The following is a 19,186-nucleotide window of genomic DNA, read 5'->3' as shown; positions in this document are numbered from 1 at the left end:
TTTATGGCAGAATCCAATACTGATTTTTTATTTTTTTTGTGTGTGTGTGTGTGTATTTTATTAAAGCAAAAGACAAGAAAGAATTAAAATATATGTATGAAGAATATGGTTAGTTGCTTCCTTATATTTTGATCTAAATTTTGACTGTATAATTTCAAAACCTGAAGCAAAAACAGAATGGTTTGACTTTAGCTTTGTGAAATTAGGCTACATAAAACATACCAAACAGCAGATGGGCTGAATAAAAATGAAATTCGCTCTCTGTCAGCAGGTGGCGCTTAAAGAACAGCAGTGATGCATTGTAAACACTAAACATTATACAGAGGGAAGATGAAAGGAAAAACCATCTAAACTGTTTCTTAAGACAGTCAGTTCCCCTCAGAGATACATTCATACTTTGCGCATTGTGAACAGTGAGCTTGCTCTGCCTGCTAATGTATTTACCTCTTTGCGTCTCTGGACTCAAACTCCGTTTACAGACTCTGAAATAAAATAATAAAAAACAGATTGTGCATCTTTCCTCAAATTCAAATATTAAACTGCTTTTATTTTGGTGGTTTGCCAGCAAATAAATAAATGTGCTGCATGTTTCAGAGTGAAGCGCTGCGTGTCATGGGCTGCACTCTGAACACATTGAAAACTGCAGCGCATAGGTATTTTTATTTAATTAAATCAGAGTCTTCGCAATATGACTATGGCATTATGCCATAATGCAATATTGATTATATGTCGATATATAGTGCACCCCTAAATAAAATAATGTTATTTAATAATAATAATAAAAAATTAAAATTAAAAAATTAACACATTTGGTCACCCCTGTAGCATTTGCCTATTTCGCCTATGCGACAGGCCAGCCCTGCCTTTAACCCACGGGGGAAAATCAAGCCTGGGCAACAGTTTAAAAGTAGCCCAATTCCATTGAAAAAAAAATAAAACAAAAAAACCTGCAGACTTGACAACCCTGCATCCAACACGAGCTGCAGGAGTCAGATTTGACTGATCACAGGTTGAGAGGAGAAATGACTGACAGACTGGTGCTCAACAGATCCTGAGCTCATTGACAAATATCTGATCTTCCTTTACACAGAGCGCACGTGATTGCAAAATCAAAAATGAAAGTGAACAGCAACCGCTCATCCAAAAGAGATTATATTCTCCACATATTGATAGCCGCCCCCTGATTTAGAATGTTTGCGGGAGTGGGCGGGACTGGACACAGTCCTCGTATGGCTCTAATACATAAATGCACACTAATGTAATGACTGTAGAAAGCAAAAGCCGAATGCCGGACATTTTGGGCAATTTAGAAATCCCGGCTGGACACATTTGTTAAGGTCCAAAAGAGGACATGTCTGGGAAAAAGAGGACATATGGTCACCCTAGCCTGCAGTATCTTGAGACGGAGGCATCAGAACTGCAGCTGACAGAATGCACTGTAGGAAGATTCTACCATATTTCTTCAAAAGCAGATCATGGAGACATTTTTATCGTCCACATTCCAAAATCAAAAAACATCACACCCCTAACCCAAAACAAAAACCAATGTGCAGTGCAAGTGCCAAACTGCAGTAGTCTGAAAAAGTTTGGATATTTGTCCTTCCGTAGCCTACTTCATCTTTAAGTTTCTCAAGAGTAATCGGCGATACGATCACACATTTCACAAGATCCACTTCAGCTGTCACAATCCGAGGGTGAATCTTAAGGCTTGCGTACATGCTTAAACGGAATTCTGCATCACACACCACACTCAAGGCCATTGCTTCAAATCGCCTGTCCAATTCAGCCAGAAATGACTCAATCCACCACATTTTTATTAGTGGGTTTATAAAAAAAAAACTATGAATATTTGTTAACTTGCTAAAGCGGAAAAATAACAAAAAGATAGTCCTCTCATGTCCTCTCAAGTTGAGTATCATGAGTTGTGACTCACAAGGATGCGGGGGTTAAATAATTAATTTAGGCCAAAATGTACTCATTCTAACCACTAAAATAACAAAGATAATACAAATAAAATGAGAAAAATGTGAATTCTTTAATTTTGTATATTTTATTGGGGGCAGTGACCCCCCAGCCCCTCCTAAACTCCGCCTATGGCTGGCATAGTGTAAATATGACCTCTAAGCTGCCTTTTAGTTTAAAAATGTACTTAATTATATATAATAGTGTAATAACAATGCCCTTGACAACCATTTAGTTACTCCTCCATAATGTTATATTGACTGCTGCTTTTACCAAACACATCTGTGATGCAGTCTGCATGAACTCAATACTCTGTCTCCTTTGACCTCGGCATACTGAGCATGTCTTGTTGCTTTTGAAGTGTGTCCCCTGCCTTGCATATGTCCCCTGTCTGTTCTGTTATAAGATCCCAAGATCCTTTCTTACTGGATCAGCCCATGTCAGAGCAACTCTGACACCTGGAATGAAGAGTCTTTGAGTAGAGTGGAGAATTCATCCTGCTGAACAGAAATCTATGCCGAGTGTTATTATTACTGTAGTATGTCACCAGATATATGCCCTGTGGGGTGTGTGTTTGAATACACACGGTGTAAGGGCTGAGGAATGCCTTTGAAGTGAGCATCTCCTGAAACACAAAACATGTTGTCTTTCCCCATCGTTAAGTCTCAAGGATTTTGTTTGTCTGTACAGTGATAATTAATAGAGTTTGTACTGTTGCCCCTTTGTAATGAATTATTACCATGTTTTTATAATCATTATTTATTTATTTATTTTTACTCGGAAATAATCAAATGAATAAAACAAAGAAATGTAAAATTAAGCTTTTTTTTCAGAATCTAAACTTTTTTTTTAGGTCTCTCAAATAAGAAAATTTGTGTCATTGATCATGTGATTCTTTTTATCAGATGGTCAGATGAGGGTCAGATGTTTATAAAGCTCATTGAGGCTTAAAATGATCTTTGGAGAATCATGCTGGAGAATATGTTTTCATGTAACTTGAGTGGTGCTGTCATTAAAGCAAAATACAGAAACTAAAGATATTTTTAAATTAAACTTTTTAGTCAAACTATTATAATATAATTTGTAATGGATAAATTGTTTATAATAGAATAATTAGAAAAATATCTAATATGCTGATTTATTATCAGTGCTGGAAATTGTTGTGCTGCTTAATATTTTTTTGGAACCAGTTCATTCTGAACCTTTTTTTCAGGATTCTTTGATGAATAAAGAGTTAAAAAGAAGAGCATTTATTTAAAATAGAAATCTTTTCTAACAATATACACTACCGTTCAAAAGTTTGGGGTCAGCAAATTTTTATTCTTTCTTTTTTTGAAAGAAATTAAAACATTTATTCAGCAAGGATGTGTTAAGCTGATAAGAAATGATAGCAGATTTATATTGTTAAAAAAGATTTATATTTTGAATAAGTGCTGTTCTTTTTAACTTTTTATTCATCAAAGAATCCTGAAAAAAGTATTGCAGTTTCCAAAAAAAAAAAAGAAAAAGAAAAGCTGTTGCCGACATTGATAATTCTAATAATAAATCAGCATATTATAATGATTTCATAAGGATCATGTGACATACTGGAGTAATGGCTGATGGAAATTCAGCTTTTCATCACGGAAATAAATTATATTTTAAAAGATATAAAAAAAAGAAACCATTATTTAATATTGTAATAACATTTTGCAAGATTACTTTTTTTTCTGTATTTTTGATCAATTAAATGCAGGCTTGATGAGCATAATAGACTTCTTTAAAAAAATATTACAAGTCTCACTGATCCCAAACTTTTGAACAGTAGTGTGTGTATTTATTTATTTAATTTGTTAAAAAAAATATAAAATGTATTACATTTTATTTATATATATATATATATAATATTAATTAGTTTTTCTTATTTTACTACTACTACTACTATTTTATTTATATATATATATATATATATATATATATATATATATATATATATATATATATATATATAATATAGTAGTAGTAGTAGTAGTAAAAGAAAAAAACTAATTAATATTATATATAAATAACAATATTATATATAAATAACATTAACATTATAAATATATACACACACACACACACACACACATATATATATATATATATATATATATATATATATATATATATATATATATATATATATATATATATATATATATATATTATATATATATTATTATTATTATTATTATTATTATATTATTATTATTATTATTATTATTGTTGTTGTTGTTGTTGTTTTTTTTATATATATATGTTTTTGTGGAATGTAATCTAACACAGCCCTGAAGTCAATGGCTCTTGTCTATGTAAGGTTATAAACTTCTACTCATGGATCTCATCTAAACACGTGTTGTTTGAGAGCATGGTATTTTAGTTCCTGTTTTTTGTTTGATGTTGTTAGAAAATTATAAAGAAAATGAGATCCTCCTATTTCAAATGTGAATGACCAGTCACAGTTAAATGTGATCTGTCATGCATTGAATATCAACAGTGAATTCAGTGTCTCTTTCTGTACAGGTTGGAGGCAGAAACAGCTCAGTGATGTCTCTGAATACTCTATGCTGCAAAAGGTGAGTGGCGATCAAATGCAGAACAACCAGAGTTTCGTCTTTGGAATGCCATCGGTACAAATTCACAAATAGCCTCATAACTGTATAGGCTCAAAACTTAAACATTAAATATTTAACTGGAGACTAGAGTGATAAATTTGCTTACTAATCCTGGGCAAATTTTATCCCAATGTCAACTAAAATACAAGTTGAACTTGTATTGAACCCGGAACATTGCTACAACAATGCCTTGTATGTTTTTGTCTGTTTCAGCGAGGTCTATATCACAGTGGTGCTGTTGATATTGGTGACTTTCCTACAGAGGTTGACAGTCCACTGAGGGTGGGTCTTAATCAAGTTCTGCCCACACCGACATTTCCTGTGACACCCCCCACTCCATATGGTAAGACTGACACTGTACTTGATGTTTGATGTGAGTAAGCCTTTTACTATCTTACTAAGCTCTGTTACTATTATAGTGCCCTTGTCTGATCATTTATGAAAATACAGTGGTGGCCAAAATTATTAGAACACTAGTATTTTCACCAGCTAAAAAACGGTTTTAATTTAGTTTTTTCTATCTTTTGATGTAGTATGTCGGTAGGAAATATCAGTTTACATTTCCAAACATTCATTTTGCCATTAATTGTAATAATCCAGTGAGGTTTTTGTTTGCACAAGGAGTTTGACAACAACCAGTGCTCCACACAGAGATCTGTTCTCATCATCATCCAGTCTGTCTGGAATGACATGAAGAAACAGAACAGACTGAGACAGACTAAATCCAGAAAAACTGTGGCAACGCCTTCAAGATGCTTCAAGAAACCTACCTTCAAAAATCTCAGTGGATTATTACAATTAATGGCAAAATAAATGTTTGTAAATGTAAACTGATCTTTCCTAAAAAAAATTTTTAGGTGGTGAAAACACTAGTGTTCTAATCATTTTGGCCACCACTGTATATTTTTTTAATAGCACATTTACAAAATACATGCATTGCCCAAAGTACTTTTCAGAAGATAATCTAAACAGTATGAACATTTACATAAACATAGACACATTAAAACCTGGTAATGTTTAATTTTAAAATGTCTTTATACTCAAATTAAACACAATCCATTATCAGAAGAATTTGAAAATAATTACATAATTAGGAAGTAGAATACAGAAAAGACCCTATCAATTTTTTTTTTTTTTTTATCTTAAAGAATCTTAAACTGAGTCCTAAAATAAAAAGGCAACCAGTGTAAATATGCTAAAAATTAAGTAATACTATTGTTCTTCTTTGTATGGGTCAGAAGCCTGGCAAAACAACAAACAAAAACACACTCAGCCTATTTAGTGATAAGATGCAGAAATGTACTGGCCAAAGAGGCTTTCACCTTGCCTAAGCAATGTACTAGTGAACAAAACAAACAAGACCCACTTGGAGTGCAATATATACAATAGTTTTGTATCATCAGCATATAAATGATAAAAGTTTTTGCATTTTGAAAAATTTAGTTTAATGGACACATATACAATGAAAATAAAAATGGTCCAAGAATAGAACCCTGTGGCACACCACTGCTTAATGTATTTAATTGTCTCTTTCTCCTCATAGTGAAGAGTGGACATGACACCATCCCTTCAAGACCTGGTTCTCAAGCCACTAGACACTACAATAGCTCTCCAATATGGCAAGGTAATCAACTGCCACGGTGGCTACATCCTTATGCTACTTTCTTATATACTGTATCTGCAGTAGCAAAATCATGTTTATATCTACATGAGAGGACAAGAATGTGTGTAGATATCAGTTTGTGTGTGTCTTTGGTTGATCTAGTCTGGAAAGTATCCAGCTGTATCTCACACAAATGTGACCTTTATAAAAGGTCTACTGTAGCAAAGTATGTCTTGCTGCTGTCACAAATGCTGTGCTGCTCAAAATAACTCTGCTACAGGATGTGGCCTTCTGGGTCAGAGTGCATACTTCCTGTAACCTGGCCAATCAGTGCTTTTGGGAACTAGAGCTGTGCTTAGAATTAAGCCCAAAGTGTACTTCAGTTTTGACACAAACTCTTACTGTATGTGTACAGCTGAACACATAGACTTCCAAAGTGTGCACTACAAAGCGCACACATGTGCATTAGAAAGTTTCATCCTTATCCAGCTATTTCTCTCTAGCCATTATAAGCAAAGAAAACGTCTTTGTACGTTGTATGCATTTCTTAACCTCCGCACACAAGTCCTTGTTAATGCTAGCATCTGTTATTATTGCAGTCTTGTCACTTTACAAATGCTATTTTGTCAGTCATTTCTTGATTTCCTTATTTAGTAGTCAAATTCATATTTGAATTCATTTCAAAATCATTATAGTCAAAAACATCAGCACATTTGCAAAAACCCAAATATTTATTTTGCACTCATAAAAAATCATTCCATCGGTCAGTTATGTAACTTTTATGGGGAAATACTATTGCCTGATTACATCTTAATGAGGAGGCACAGGAAAATATGGGAATAATGATAGATTGGAAGAACAAGAAAGACCATGTTATATCACATTATATTACAGCATGATTCACAGATCCAAAAGATATTTTACTTTTTATATTTTACTTTTTACAGAATAAATACATCGATAGATATAAAAACATTCTCAAACAACTACAAACTGCAGTCATAGCATTGAATGTCTTATAGTCCAATTTCCAGCATTGCATGATTTTAAATGGAAAACAATAAACAAAGTGATAATGAAAAAAGTTTTGTTTCTTTATACAACGTTTAACACATCCTGCCTCCAGCAAGTTTGGGTCAGAGGAGGGGAGGATGTCTTGTATATTTTAATTTCCTGATGTGGGAAGATTTGGAGGTTATGTAACATCAGTCAATCTATATTTTAGTGTCTAAATAAATAGGAGAAAATAAAAGGTCTCACAGCCAAGCTCTTACTGACAGACAAATGGAAATATTTACACAGACATTTTAGGGGGAAGGAAGGGTAAATCATGGCCCCTTTAAATAAATTTATGTGCTACAGTGGCTGAGGTCATGTCAGGGACATTACAGTCTGATAAAGCAGGGACATGAAAAATATCATTTTCATAACAACAATCTTTAGATAAATATTTTTTTCTATGTAATTGAACTTAGTTATAGAGTTAAAATTAGTTGTGAAGTTTGTCCATTATTTATTTATTTTTCAACTAATTTATTTATTTTTATATACACTACTGTTAAAAGGTTTGGGGTCTGTAAGTTTTTTAATGTTTTTTTTTAAACATTTTTAAAAGTGTCTTATTCCCACCAATTGCATTTATTTGATCAAAATTACAGTAATGTTGTAAAATATTATTACAATTTAAAGTTTTCTATTTTAATATAACTTCAAATGTAATTTATTTATGGCAAGGCTGAATTTTCAGCAGCCATTACTCCAGTCTTCAGTGTCACATGATCATTCTTATTATTCTATATGCTACTTTGGTGCTTTAGGGTGCTTTCACAGTTGGTACGCTTGCCTGGTCCGAGTTCGATTGCTCCCCCCTCCCCCTGCCCCCGCTGGACTGTGTTCATATTATAATATTTGAGTCCGATCGCGGTTTGTTTGTGTCATCAAGCCAGCAGCTGTTTACCCTGTTGCTTAGTAACGACGGCGCAGGAGAAGGCAGCAAATGCGTCACATTACTCTCTGCACTTTTATATATTTACGTTTTTGAACCGTTCGTTTAATTCAAAAAGAAACAATACATAAAGGCACTTACGTCTGTCTTACGAACGTACTGCAAATGCTCTAAAGAACGATGAAGGCAAACAGAAATGAGATATACAGCTCTCTGCTTGCAGCGCGTCAATCACGCTCATCTGGAAAGTGAGTGAAACACAAACACACATTTTTATTAAATAATATGTCATTAATAGTGGTTCACTTCCACGATTTGGTACGATTGCGTTCACATCAGCAGCGAACCATACCAGAGTGCACATGAACCGTACCCCATCCCCTTTTTTTAAGCGGACTCGGGTACGGTTCTCGGGTGCCCACCCGAGTTCGGAAGACAGCGTTCACATCATCCAAACGAACCGAACTCTGACGTCAATCGAACCCGGGTGCGCACCAAAAGTGCTAGTGTGAAAGCACCCTAAGAAACGTTTCTCATTATTATCAATGTTGTAAACAGTTGTGTTTCTTAATAGGTTTGTGGAAACCATGATCATTTTTTTCAGGATTCTGAGATGAATAGAACGTTTAAAAGAACAGAATTTATTTAAAATTGTAGAGTTTAGTTTTTTTTTTTTTTTTTTTTTTTTTTGAGATATAGAATTTTTGTAACAGTGTATAAATCTTTAGAATTACTTTTGATCAATTTAATGCATCCTTGCTAAAATCTTATTGACCCCAAATAATGAAACGGTATTGTAAAAAAAAAATGTGTGAACTTTTTTAAACAAGATAAATAAAAGTCTGGGACCACCATTTTAGTTTAGTTTAGTTTAGTTTAGTTTAGTTTAGTTTAGTTTAGTTTAGTTTAGTTTAGTTTAGTTTAGTTTAGTTAGCTAGTTTGTTTTTTTGTTTGTTTAAATTTTAAAGCAGGTTTTCTCTGGAGTCTCAAAAGTGACCAAAATGCTGCTTAAGAAATACTGCTTAAGACAATGTCTGTTTTTTCATAGAAGCAGATGTTGCGAGCAGCAGCACATGGTGAAAACCATAGTGGTGTCCATAAAAGGCCATCCTCACCCCTGACCCCGGTGCTGCCGTTTGGTTAGGTGAAACAGACTGTGAGAGTCTACGGAGAACAATGCTTGAATGGCCTATCAAAGGCAGGAGAGCACTCATGAACTCATATGGTAATGAAGCCATGGGGGTCTTTCACTGCCTTTCTGCCTCATGCCAGTTGGGGGCAGTCATCCTCCCTCCCTATTCCTTCTCCTTCAGCCCTCCCCCTTCCTTCCCTCCTCCCCTCCTCAAAGCAGGAGTCAGTCAACCAGTGGCACAGTCCTGCTGGAAGAATGAAGTAGTTTTCCATCTGGGGTTTAACAGAATCTCAAAAACTCAATGACTTCATTCAGGCTAGACACAAATGAGTAGAGAGAGAGAAGAAGGGGACAGAGTTAGACAGAACAGCAACTGTGTGACGTGCCGCCCGTGGCCAGTGTTTGTGCCGGGAAGCAGAGAGAGAGAGAGAGTGAATGTGAGGTGGAATAAGTGACAAAGTAGACGTTACAGACTGGGGCCCTGAAAGACTGACACTGGGAGACAAAGTAAGCGTGCAGGAGCGTCAGAACACAGCAGTGGCCGGAAAGTCTAACTTATCTTCTGTGGATAAGTCTCTGTTGAGGACTACTTCAGCATGACTGCTTCTCTAGGTATGCGGGGAAAGATTTTGTGTCATATTGACCCAACTTTTTGAGTTGTGCTTGTGTTTTTGCATGTGTGCGAGCATTTGCCTGTGTGTTTGTATGCTAATACATCAGCCATTTGCTCCAGCCATCTCTGGCAGACTTGAATTGTCTTCTTGTCAGCATGAAGTCTGTGTAAACACCCCCTCACCATGGACAAGACTCTTCTCTTCTCTTCTCTTCTCTTCTCTTCTCTTCTCTTCTCTTCTCTTCTCTTCTCTTCTCTTCTCTTCTCTTCTCTTCTCTTCTCTTCTCTTCTCTTCTCTTGGACAATTTTGTATGACATGAAGACTTGTTTTTGAGAACGTATCCTTAATATTAATTTCTCTTGTTTTGAGCATATATTAAATTTAATGACATTTATTCTTAACATAAATAAAACAAAAACCGTCAATACCCAGCACCTGAGTAAAAATAATAAAAATGTCCCATTTGGGGTTAAAAAAAACAATCCCTTTTTCTTTTTTTTTTTTTTTAAGAGTGTAGGTCATATTTTGGTTTATTTCTGCCATATATATATATATATATATATATATATATATAATATATAATCAAAAAATATATATATATATATATATATATAATCAAAAAAGTAATAGCTTTTTTTTTAAATCTCAGATTTTATCTCAGAGTTTTTTCCTCCACATTTTGAATTAACATCTCTCACAATTTAGATTTTTCTTTCCTCAGTCATTAAAACTGTGAGACAGAATTCCATATAAATTCATCTTTTTTAAATTATATTGATTATTTATACATTCTATACATATTTATTACATTCTTTAAAATTAGGTCTTGTACAATTTCTCATACAATTGTGTAAGTTATTTTTAAAAATGAACATGTCTTGTTTTGAGAATGTTTAGATTTTTATTGGGTAACGAGACATAAATAATGATTTAAAATATTTTAATAGTGTAATGTGTTCACTAGTACAAGCTTGATTTGCTGAGATGGCAAAAAGGCCAGGGTCTGTGGTTTGGAGAGGACGTTTATGTATATATGTGGTGTGTGTGTGTGTGTGTGTGTGTGTGGTAGGCACTTTTGGTTTGTTTATATGTGAATGTTTCCTGTTTCAGCTGGCTTTTAGACTTGGGCACTTTGTCTGCAGATCTGAATGAGTTATTTACATGGCCAGAACTTCACTGATAAAAACAAACACATCAGTGAAGTTGTGTTTGTGCTTAAACTGCTCTATATTTTGTTGGTTCTGTCAGTGTTTGGCATTCCTCATGTGCTTTCTTACACACTCAGCAGATCACCTCTTCACCAGTGCGGTGTTTTGTGGAAAACATCTTGCTTTCACTCTTTTCTAAAGCTCATTTACACTTGATTTGTCCCGTAAGGCACCTCAGATTGGTGATTTAGGCTTTGACACTTTCTCATCTGGCCAGGCAGATTTATCAAGCATCCATGGATGGTACTAAAACAAAAAGAGATGGATGCTCTTGTTGTGAGTGGATGTTTGAGCTCTCTGATGGAGGTGGAGTGGAGACAGTGGACACTATTTTACTCTCTGTCTCTGGACAAAAGACAGTCTTGTTTGGGCCTGTGTCCAAATGAATGTGGATTGGGAAGAATGTGTTATGTAATCGTAGTATGAATCTCGGATCAGTTTGAGCTGAAATTCCATCTGATTTGAGTTTAAGTTTGAACAACACGCATTCAAATGACCCAAAACAAACAGTTTGGTTTGTTTATTACTGGTCTTTTGCCAGGGTAGAAGACGAAAGACTTTTGACGAAAAATAGGAACAAGGGCAACATTGATTAGAACAACAAAACACTGAATAAACTGTAGCATATTTAGTAAATAGTGCTTCGATTACAAAAATATAAATGTGTACAAAGGAAAGTGACTTCTGCTCTACATGCATAGAAAATACTGCTGGCTTTGTAAGCAAAACTTAATGAGAGCCTTTTCAGTTCAACATATGCAAATACATATAATATTTGTTAATTCTGTCAATTTCTTATATATACATACACTTTTAATACTTAAACTATTTAAGTAAAATGCTTAAAAGTGAAAGAGCTAACATGTTGAGAAAAAAAAAAGAAATTATTAATCCAGTTATAGCATCTAAGTTTTAACACATTGACTACACAATTGAATTAAAAAAAAATTGTCCACCATCTTAAATGTAACAGTTTCCCTTAAATAATTACACTAATAAAATAATAACATTTTAAAATAATAAACATCTAATATAAAATGTTTTTCCCTGAAATAATTACATTATAAATTAATAAACGTAAAAAAAAATATTAAATTCTTATTATTAAATCCTCTAAATAATTCAATTTAAAGTCAATAAAAAATTACATTAAAAAAATAAATATCCAATAACAAATGAGTTTTGCCGAAATAATAAGATTATAAAGATAAGCTTAAAAATATTTTAAATAATAAAATATTATAAAAAACACATATAATAAAATTATATATATAATATATATATATATATATATATATATATATATATATATATATATATATATATCTATATATATATATATATATATATATAATATATATATATATATATATATGTTGAGTGTGTATATTGCCTTATAAAGACCAAAAACAGGTTCCATAGCTTTTTAGTGTGCTGAATACCTATGCAGTGAAAAAGTGTTAGTTTGGTCGAGGATGAGTCTGCGGATGAGTCTTTAATACAGACAAGAAGCTGTGTGTATTTGGTCATGAATGAAGCTGACGTTTGAGAGGAAGCCCAGGTGTCAGATATGTAACTCAAACTAGAGCTAAATCTTATTGCAGACATATTTTAGACCATGTATCATAGCATTGGAGTAATGCCTTTGACTGGAAAGTATTTAATTCTCCTGTGTTGAATTCTCTCTTTTTATTTTCCCCTCCACATATTCTCTATGCTGCTCAGCTTTGCAGCTTTGATCACAACAGCTGGACATTTTTCAACTTGGCTCACTGCGTGTGTGCGCATGCATTCCTCCTTTGAATGGCGAGTTTGTTAAGTCCGTAAAACTGAAGTCGTCCTTTGTCTCGCTGGCATGCGGGAGATTTAATCCTGAAAGACCTGGTCTGAGCAGACATGCACACAAACACGCTTACACACACATTTATCGTCCTTCTCTTTCATTTGCCAGCCCATTTCCAAACTCTGTAAGATGTTGATATGACATGCAAATATTGATAACGGTTATACTGTATTTTCTGCGTAACTGCATTTAATGTAAAACAGTCTGATACACTTTTACACTTTTTTTTTATATAGTTATGAACTCAGTCATTTGGAATATTAGTACTTTTGTTTTTAGTTAATATTTTCAATTACTAAAACTGTTTTTAGTTGAATAATAAATAAACTAATAAAATAAAATAGTAATAAAAACTAGACATGAAAAAACTAATAGAAATAGCAAAAACGTTAAACAATATATATATATAAATATATATATGTGTGTGTGTGTGTGTGTGTGTGTATGTATATATATGTGTGTATATATATATATGTATGTATATATATATACTGTGTGTGTGTGTGTGTGTGTGTGTGTGTTGTTTATTTTATTTTATTTTCACAAAGTACAAAACGGTTTTATGGTTTTAGTTAATGATGGTAAACCTGGTACATTTTTTAAATTAATTTGCTGAATTGCAACTATTTAAGTGACCTGCAAAAAAAGCTAAGTTATTTAAAATTGTGAGAAAACATAAAAAACTTGGCAATAATAATAAAAATAACTATATATATACATTACTTTTGTTATGGTTTTAATTAATGATGATAACACTGGTAACTTTTTTTTTTTTTTTTTTTTTTAATTTGTTAAGTTACATAATATTTAAGTGAACTGCAGTTATTATTGATTTTAAAATTGTGGAAAAAACTAAAAGAAATGATGACCAGTTTATAGCATCAAGCATTAAACAGCTCCATTAGAAAGCTGAATTAAAACTGTATAAAAATGATGCCGCATCTAATATTAAATAGTTTCCTTTAAATATAAAAGTAAAAAAAAAATATTACAAAAATAAAAAGCATTTACTATTAAATATTTTGTCCTTAAATAATTACAATAAAAATAGTAACACTTAAGAAAATATATAAAAAATAATACAACATCTTATATTAAATTAGACACTTTCTTTAAGTGAGAGGCACGTGAGGTCATATGTAAATAGTTTGGATATTTAAAACACTGTTTTGTTGCATTTTGTACCTTCTCCTTTTCATCACAGAGATGGTCTCCAACTTAGCCAGAAGTATCTGCATTCATATTTTGCTGTGTTTTGATACTTAAAGTGTAAGTTTCAAAACAGAACTGTATCATCTGATGTCTTCATTTCAGTGCTGTTTCATTTTTGGCATGTAATACATTTCTTATTAGACCCTCAGACCTCGAAGGGTCATCCAGATCTACTTTTCTCTTTGAAGGGCCGGTATAGTTCAGCAGATCATTGCCCTCTTGGCTGCAATCCTCATGTGACCCTAACATCTGTTGATGCCGTTGGTTCCAGGAGAATTATGTTTGGATGCCTTTCTGCTTCATTTGAATCCATTTATTGACTTAAATGAACTTCAGTGCAAGTCCAGGCTGGTTTATGCTGGGTTTTTTTTGTTTTGTTTTTTGTTTTTTGCTGATTTAGCTGGTGGATCAGTGAAGTTGAGTTTTTCAGTAGCAGTGTGAGGTTGGTGGACCAACATGGGTCTTTCAGAAGAAGCTGATTGAAAAAGTAAGCATTGCTGGTTAAGCTAGTTAAACCTGTTAACTCGCACCTGGATGCTGGTGCACAGAACTCTCTTTGTTTGCACGTTTCAATGCTTACGGATAGATTAAATTAAATAGGACAATATTAATCTTTACAAACTAAATATCGTTATAAAGGTCTAAGCCTCAAGCATCGACAACAGATTGCTGTTTTTTAATGGAAAGCTTATAAGGAATGTATTTGCTAAATTTGTGTAAGCAGTACACATAAAAACATGCATAATCAAAACACAGTACATACCAGATTCGCTGTAATAACGAGTCATAAACACATCCACAGCTGTAAATCCCGGTTTAGTTAGAAAGGTAAGGGTCCACTGAACAACATCTCATAGAGCACTTTTAGTCCAACGAAGCAATAACGTTATAATATATAATAAGGGGGCAGCAGTGGCCTAATGGCTAGAGAATTGGACTTGTAACCAGAAGGTCGCAAGTTCGAGTCTCGGTGCTGGCAGGAGTTGTCGTTGGGTGGGGAGTGAATGAACAGCACTCTCTTCCACCCTCAATACCCATGCCTGAAGGGCCCTTGAGCAAGGCACTGAACCCTCAGTTGCTCCCCGGGCACTGGATATATAGCTGCCCACTGCTCCGGGTGTGTGTTCATGGTGTGTTCACTTCTCACTGCTGTGTGTGTGCACTTGGATGGGTTAAATGCAAAGCACCAATTCAGAGTATGGATTACCATACTTGGCAAATTTCACGACTTTTACTTTCACTTTTCACTTTCATAATATGGATGGTATTTCCTTTGTTTACGTCTCAGTTCTTAAGGGACAGTATTGTTTGTATCTGTTATAGAATAACCTACACTCAAAAAAACTGCATCTTGGTAGTAAAAAACAGCATGTTTTTGTAGCATACAGTGTCACAAACAGAATGAGACCATCCACTAAAATAAAAGTCAAAGATACGTGGGATATTGTTTATTTGAATTCTGGCGCTCTCTCGTGACGGCTTGTGATGCGTAATGAGACGCAACTTTCATCTGATGGGGGCGTAACTTAGTGAACGGGTTTTTGCACAAATAATTCTTTCTTTTTTTTTTCTTCAACATTTTTCATATATATGTGTGTGTGTGTTTTGTGGGGGATGTGGCTGTATCTGCATGATTACCATCTGTTTGAGGGCACATCAGCGTGTGATTACTGTTTAATCACAGCTATCAGTGTGAATGCGGTCTGTATGAATAGAGTGTGATTACTGACTATATGGCACATCTGTATGATTACCATCTGTATAACCTCTTAGGATGTACTGTATTTGGCATACATAGTTCATTTTTTTCTTTTTTTATTACTCAAATTATTCTTATTGTATTTTTCTAATGCTCAAATAAATCACTTAAAAACTATGCAGTGGTATGTTTAATGACTAAAATAGTTTGTAGAACCCAATACATTTGGTTAATGGGGGGCGGGGGTGTTGTGGACTAGACATAGTCTCAGAAAAATGGTTGCGGAAATCTAATTTTTCATGGTATGTTTTTCAGACTGAAATAGAAACTTATGAGACATGTGTCTTTCAACCCATTAAGTTTCTGGTTGCTCCAGGACTGATTTCATGTATCTTTAAATGAAATAAAAATAAAAAAGGCACTTCAGTGTCTATAACTTTAACATAACTTTAACATTATCAACTCTGGATGATTGAAACAAAATCAAAAAAGGACCTCACTCAAAAAACAACAAAACATTCATAAGTAGCACACTGAAGTCAGGAACTATTGCAATTTTAAGTTAGGTAGGGCATTTTCAGCTGTGAGTCCCATAATGGGGTGCTGGTTAGTTAAGAAGCCTGGTGGGACACCAGCAAACCAGCATCCCATGCTGACCACCTGCATCCAAATCACAACATGTGCTGGTGAGAAGCAGACCAGATGAATCTCTGGGAAGCAGTTTTGGGATTCCTGTGTGTCTTGGGAATGAGTTTCAGGGTTTTTTGGGTGGGTCACAAGATCTATTTTTGGGAACACTTTAGACTCTTCTGCCTCCAGATGTTATTTGTGTGTTTATGGTTTTATATATTACATTTTCAAAGACAACATCTCCTTGACAACCTCTCACATGATGTGGTTGGGGTGAAGTCATGGCTAGAGAAGAAGCTACTATCATGTTATGGCATATGTTTGATTAGTAATTGTCTTCTGAAGGAAAACATTCATGGGTCATCCAACATTAAGGTGTGTAGCTAATTGCATTTTCTATCATTATGGAATGAATGGTTACTTGGGACTTTTGGTTAAATAAGCAATACTCTAAACATCATCCTTGTTTCTCTCTTGGAGTTATACGACTTAAAATTACAAACGTGAGTCCCTTTCATCATGAGGGACAAATTTGCCTCAAGGTCCAAGAAGTTTCATCATATATATATATATATATATATATATATATATATATATATATATATATATATATATATATATATATATATATATATTTGTCTCTACAGTTGTTAGTCACACTGGACAATTCTCAAATCATGAAATGCTCATTAAAATGATCTACTTTTTTTTTAGATAGCTTTATGAGGTTACAAAATTTGTTGAGATTAAAAATGTGTCTTTTTTTTATTTATTATTAAATTATTTATTTATTTATTTATTGCATGCATGCATGCAGATTATTTTTTTTTTTGTCTGAATGCCCAGTTTACAGAATGGATTTTTTAAAGACTGTCAATTTCATTCAAACAGTTATTATTATAAGAAGATGACTAATGCTAAATGCTGCTTAAAGCTATAGATTTTTGTTCTCACATTTAATTGCAGGCAAGTTTTCAAAGGTCATAGAGGATAGACCACAAAATTAATTTGATTATATCCAGCCAGTTTCCAGACAGGGAAGGAGGGAGGGAGTGAGAGACAAACAGAGAGACATTCCTCCAGGGTCCCTCCCCTGTGGTTTGTTATGTGCACAATCTGAAGAATGCGTGTGTATGGGCTCCTGCCAAACCCACAAGCCCAACTCACTTACAATGATCTATCCAATAATACCACTTGATTTATTACCTGGATTTGGCAACTAGTAGCAGGTTGCACAGAGCAGGTCTTCAAATATTTTGTGGGTGTGTAATAAGACATTGCTCATACTGAATGGAATCTTCCAGAGTAATTGGTTGAAGGTGTGTGGGTATGTGTTCAGGTCTTAAAAATCCTGTTGTGTATTTCCTTTCAGAGTCGCGAGGATACGTGGACAGCATGACACATACATCTATGTCATCCGACGGAGAGCTCTTCCATTCTGATGTCACAGGAAGTCCTGCCTCCTGTCAGAGGATGTTTGGATCTATGCACTCTATGTCCACCCCCAGCCCATTGGTCAACACAGACAGGTACTGTCTGTCAATCATAATAGGGATGCTCAATATATTGTTGCAATATCAGTCAATCAATATTGTTTTTTCCCAATTTCACATTTAGATTACATTTGTCATCATCAAACACTCATTAAATCTTTTAAAATGCACATTTAATTTAATAATACTGTGAAATGTAATCTTTAGCAAATATTAAAATGAACATCCATTTTTTCATCCATTTCCGTACATTATAATATTGTGATGCCTGAATCCACTTGTAGTATTTAAAATTACTGATTTTAGTTTTTAGTTATTAATTTAAAAAAAAAAAAAAATGTGTATGTGTGTGTACATTTTAGATATTTAAATACATACACAATTTTTTTTAATACGTTTTTTTTTTCTTCAAAAAATTAATACTTAATTTTATTCATTAGGGACACACTGGATGATCAAAAGTGACATTTATAATGTTTAAAAAAAATCTATTTAAAATAAATGCTATTTGTTTGAAGTTTCTATTCATTGTAGAATCTTGAAAAAAAATAAATAAATCTGTTTCCACAAAAATATTAAGCAATATTAAACAAAATATTAACTGTTTTAAACACTGATAATGATTAAAAAAGTTTCTTGAGCACCAAATCAATATATTAGGATTATTCCCAAAGGATCATGTGACATTGAAGACTGGATTTATGGCTGCTGAAAAATTAAATTTGCCTTACATGAATAAATTAATTTTTTAAATATTTTCAAATAGAAATTGGTTCTTTAAATTGTAACAATATTTCACAACATTATATTAGTATTTTTGATCAAATAAATGCAGACTTTGTGAGCATAAGAGAATTCTTTAAAATAAATAAATAAATTGTATATAAATATATATTATACAAATCTTCAATCTTAATTTAATACACAATTCTTATATATATATCTTATCATTTTATATAATTACATATAATATATAGTAATAATTTTTGACTAATTCATAGTATCTGCCAAAATTGTATTATTATTGCATTCCTAGAGGTTAGTCAAAACCTCTCTCACCCAATTGAAGTAAATCCTGGCTTTTCAATAACAACAGGCTACTTGTGTGGTCTATTGTGTATCTAGTCTATATTTAACAATGTATAAACACATGGTGGGGTGTGTTTGTCTATGCACAGGATATGTAGGATAACTCCTGTGCTGTTTTCT

The 19,186-nt window shown here is 33.4% G+C and overlaps 1 protein-coding gene across 1 annotated transcript in view; it reads left to right on the top strand.

Moving 5' to 3' along the window:
* The window catches only part of LOC109044815 (tensin-3-like), a 45,635-nt gene that overhangs the window by 19,073 nt on the left and 7,376 nt on the right, over positions 1-19,186 (top strand). The window contains exons 14-17 of the mRNA XM_042746731.1: positions 4,507-4,559; positions 4,812-4,941; positions 6,142-6,222; positions 17,857-18,013. Coding sequence (XP_042602665.1) covers positions 4,507-4,559; positions 4,812-4,941; positions 6,142-6,222; positions 17,857-18,013 — 421 coding nt within the window. The remainder of the gene's footprint in view (positions 1-4,506; positions 4,560-4,811; positions 4,942-6,141; positions 6,223-17,856; positions 18,014-19,186) is intronic.

Source organism: Cyprinus carpio, chromosome B20 (assembly GCF_018340385.1).
Source record: "Cyprinus carpio isolate SPL01 chromosome B20, ASM1834038v1, whole genome shotgun sequence".
NCBI lineage: Eukaryota > Metazoa > Chordata > Actinopteri > Cypriniformes > Cyprinidae > Cyprinus > Cyprinus carpio.
The sequence above is the reverse complement of the archived record's forward strand: the minus strand, read 5'-3'. Positions and strand labels throughout refer to the sequence as shown.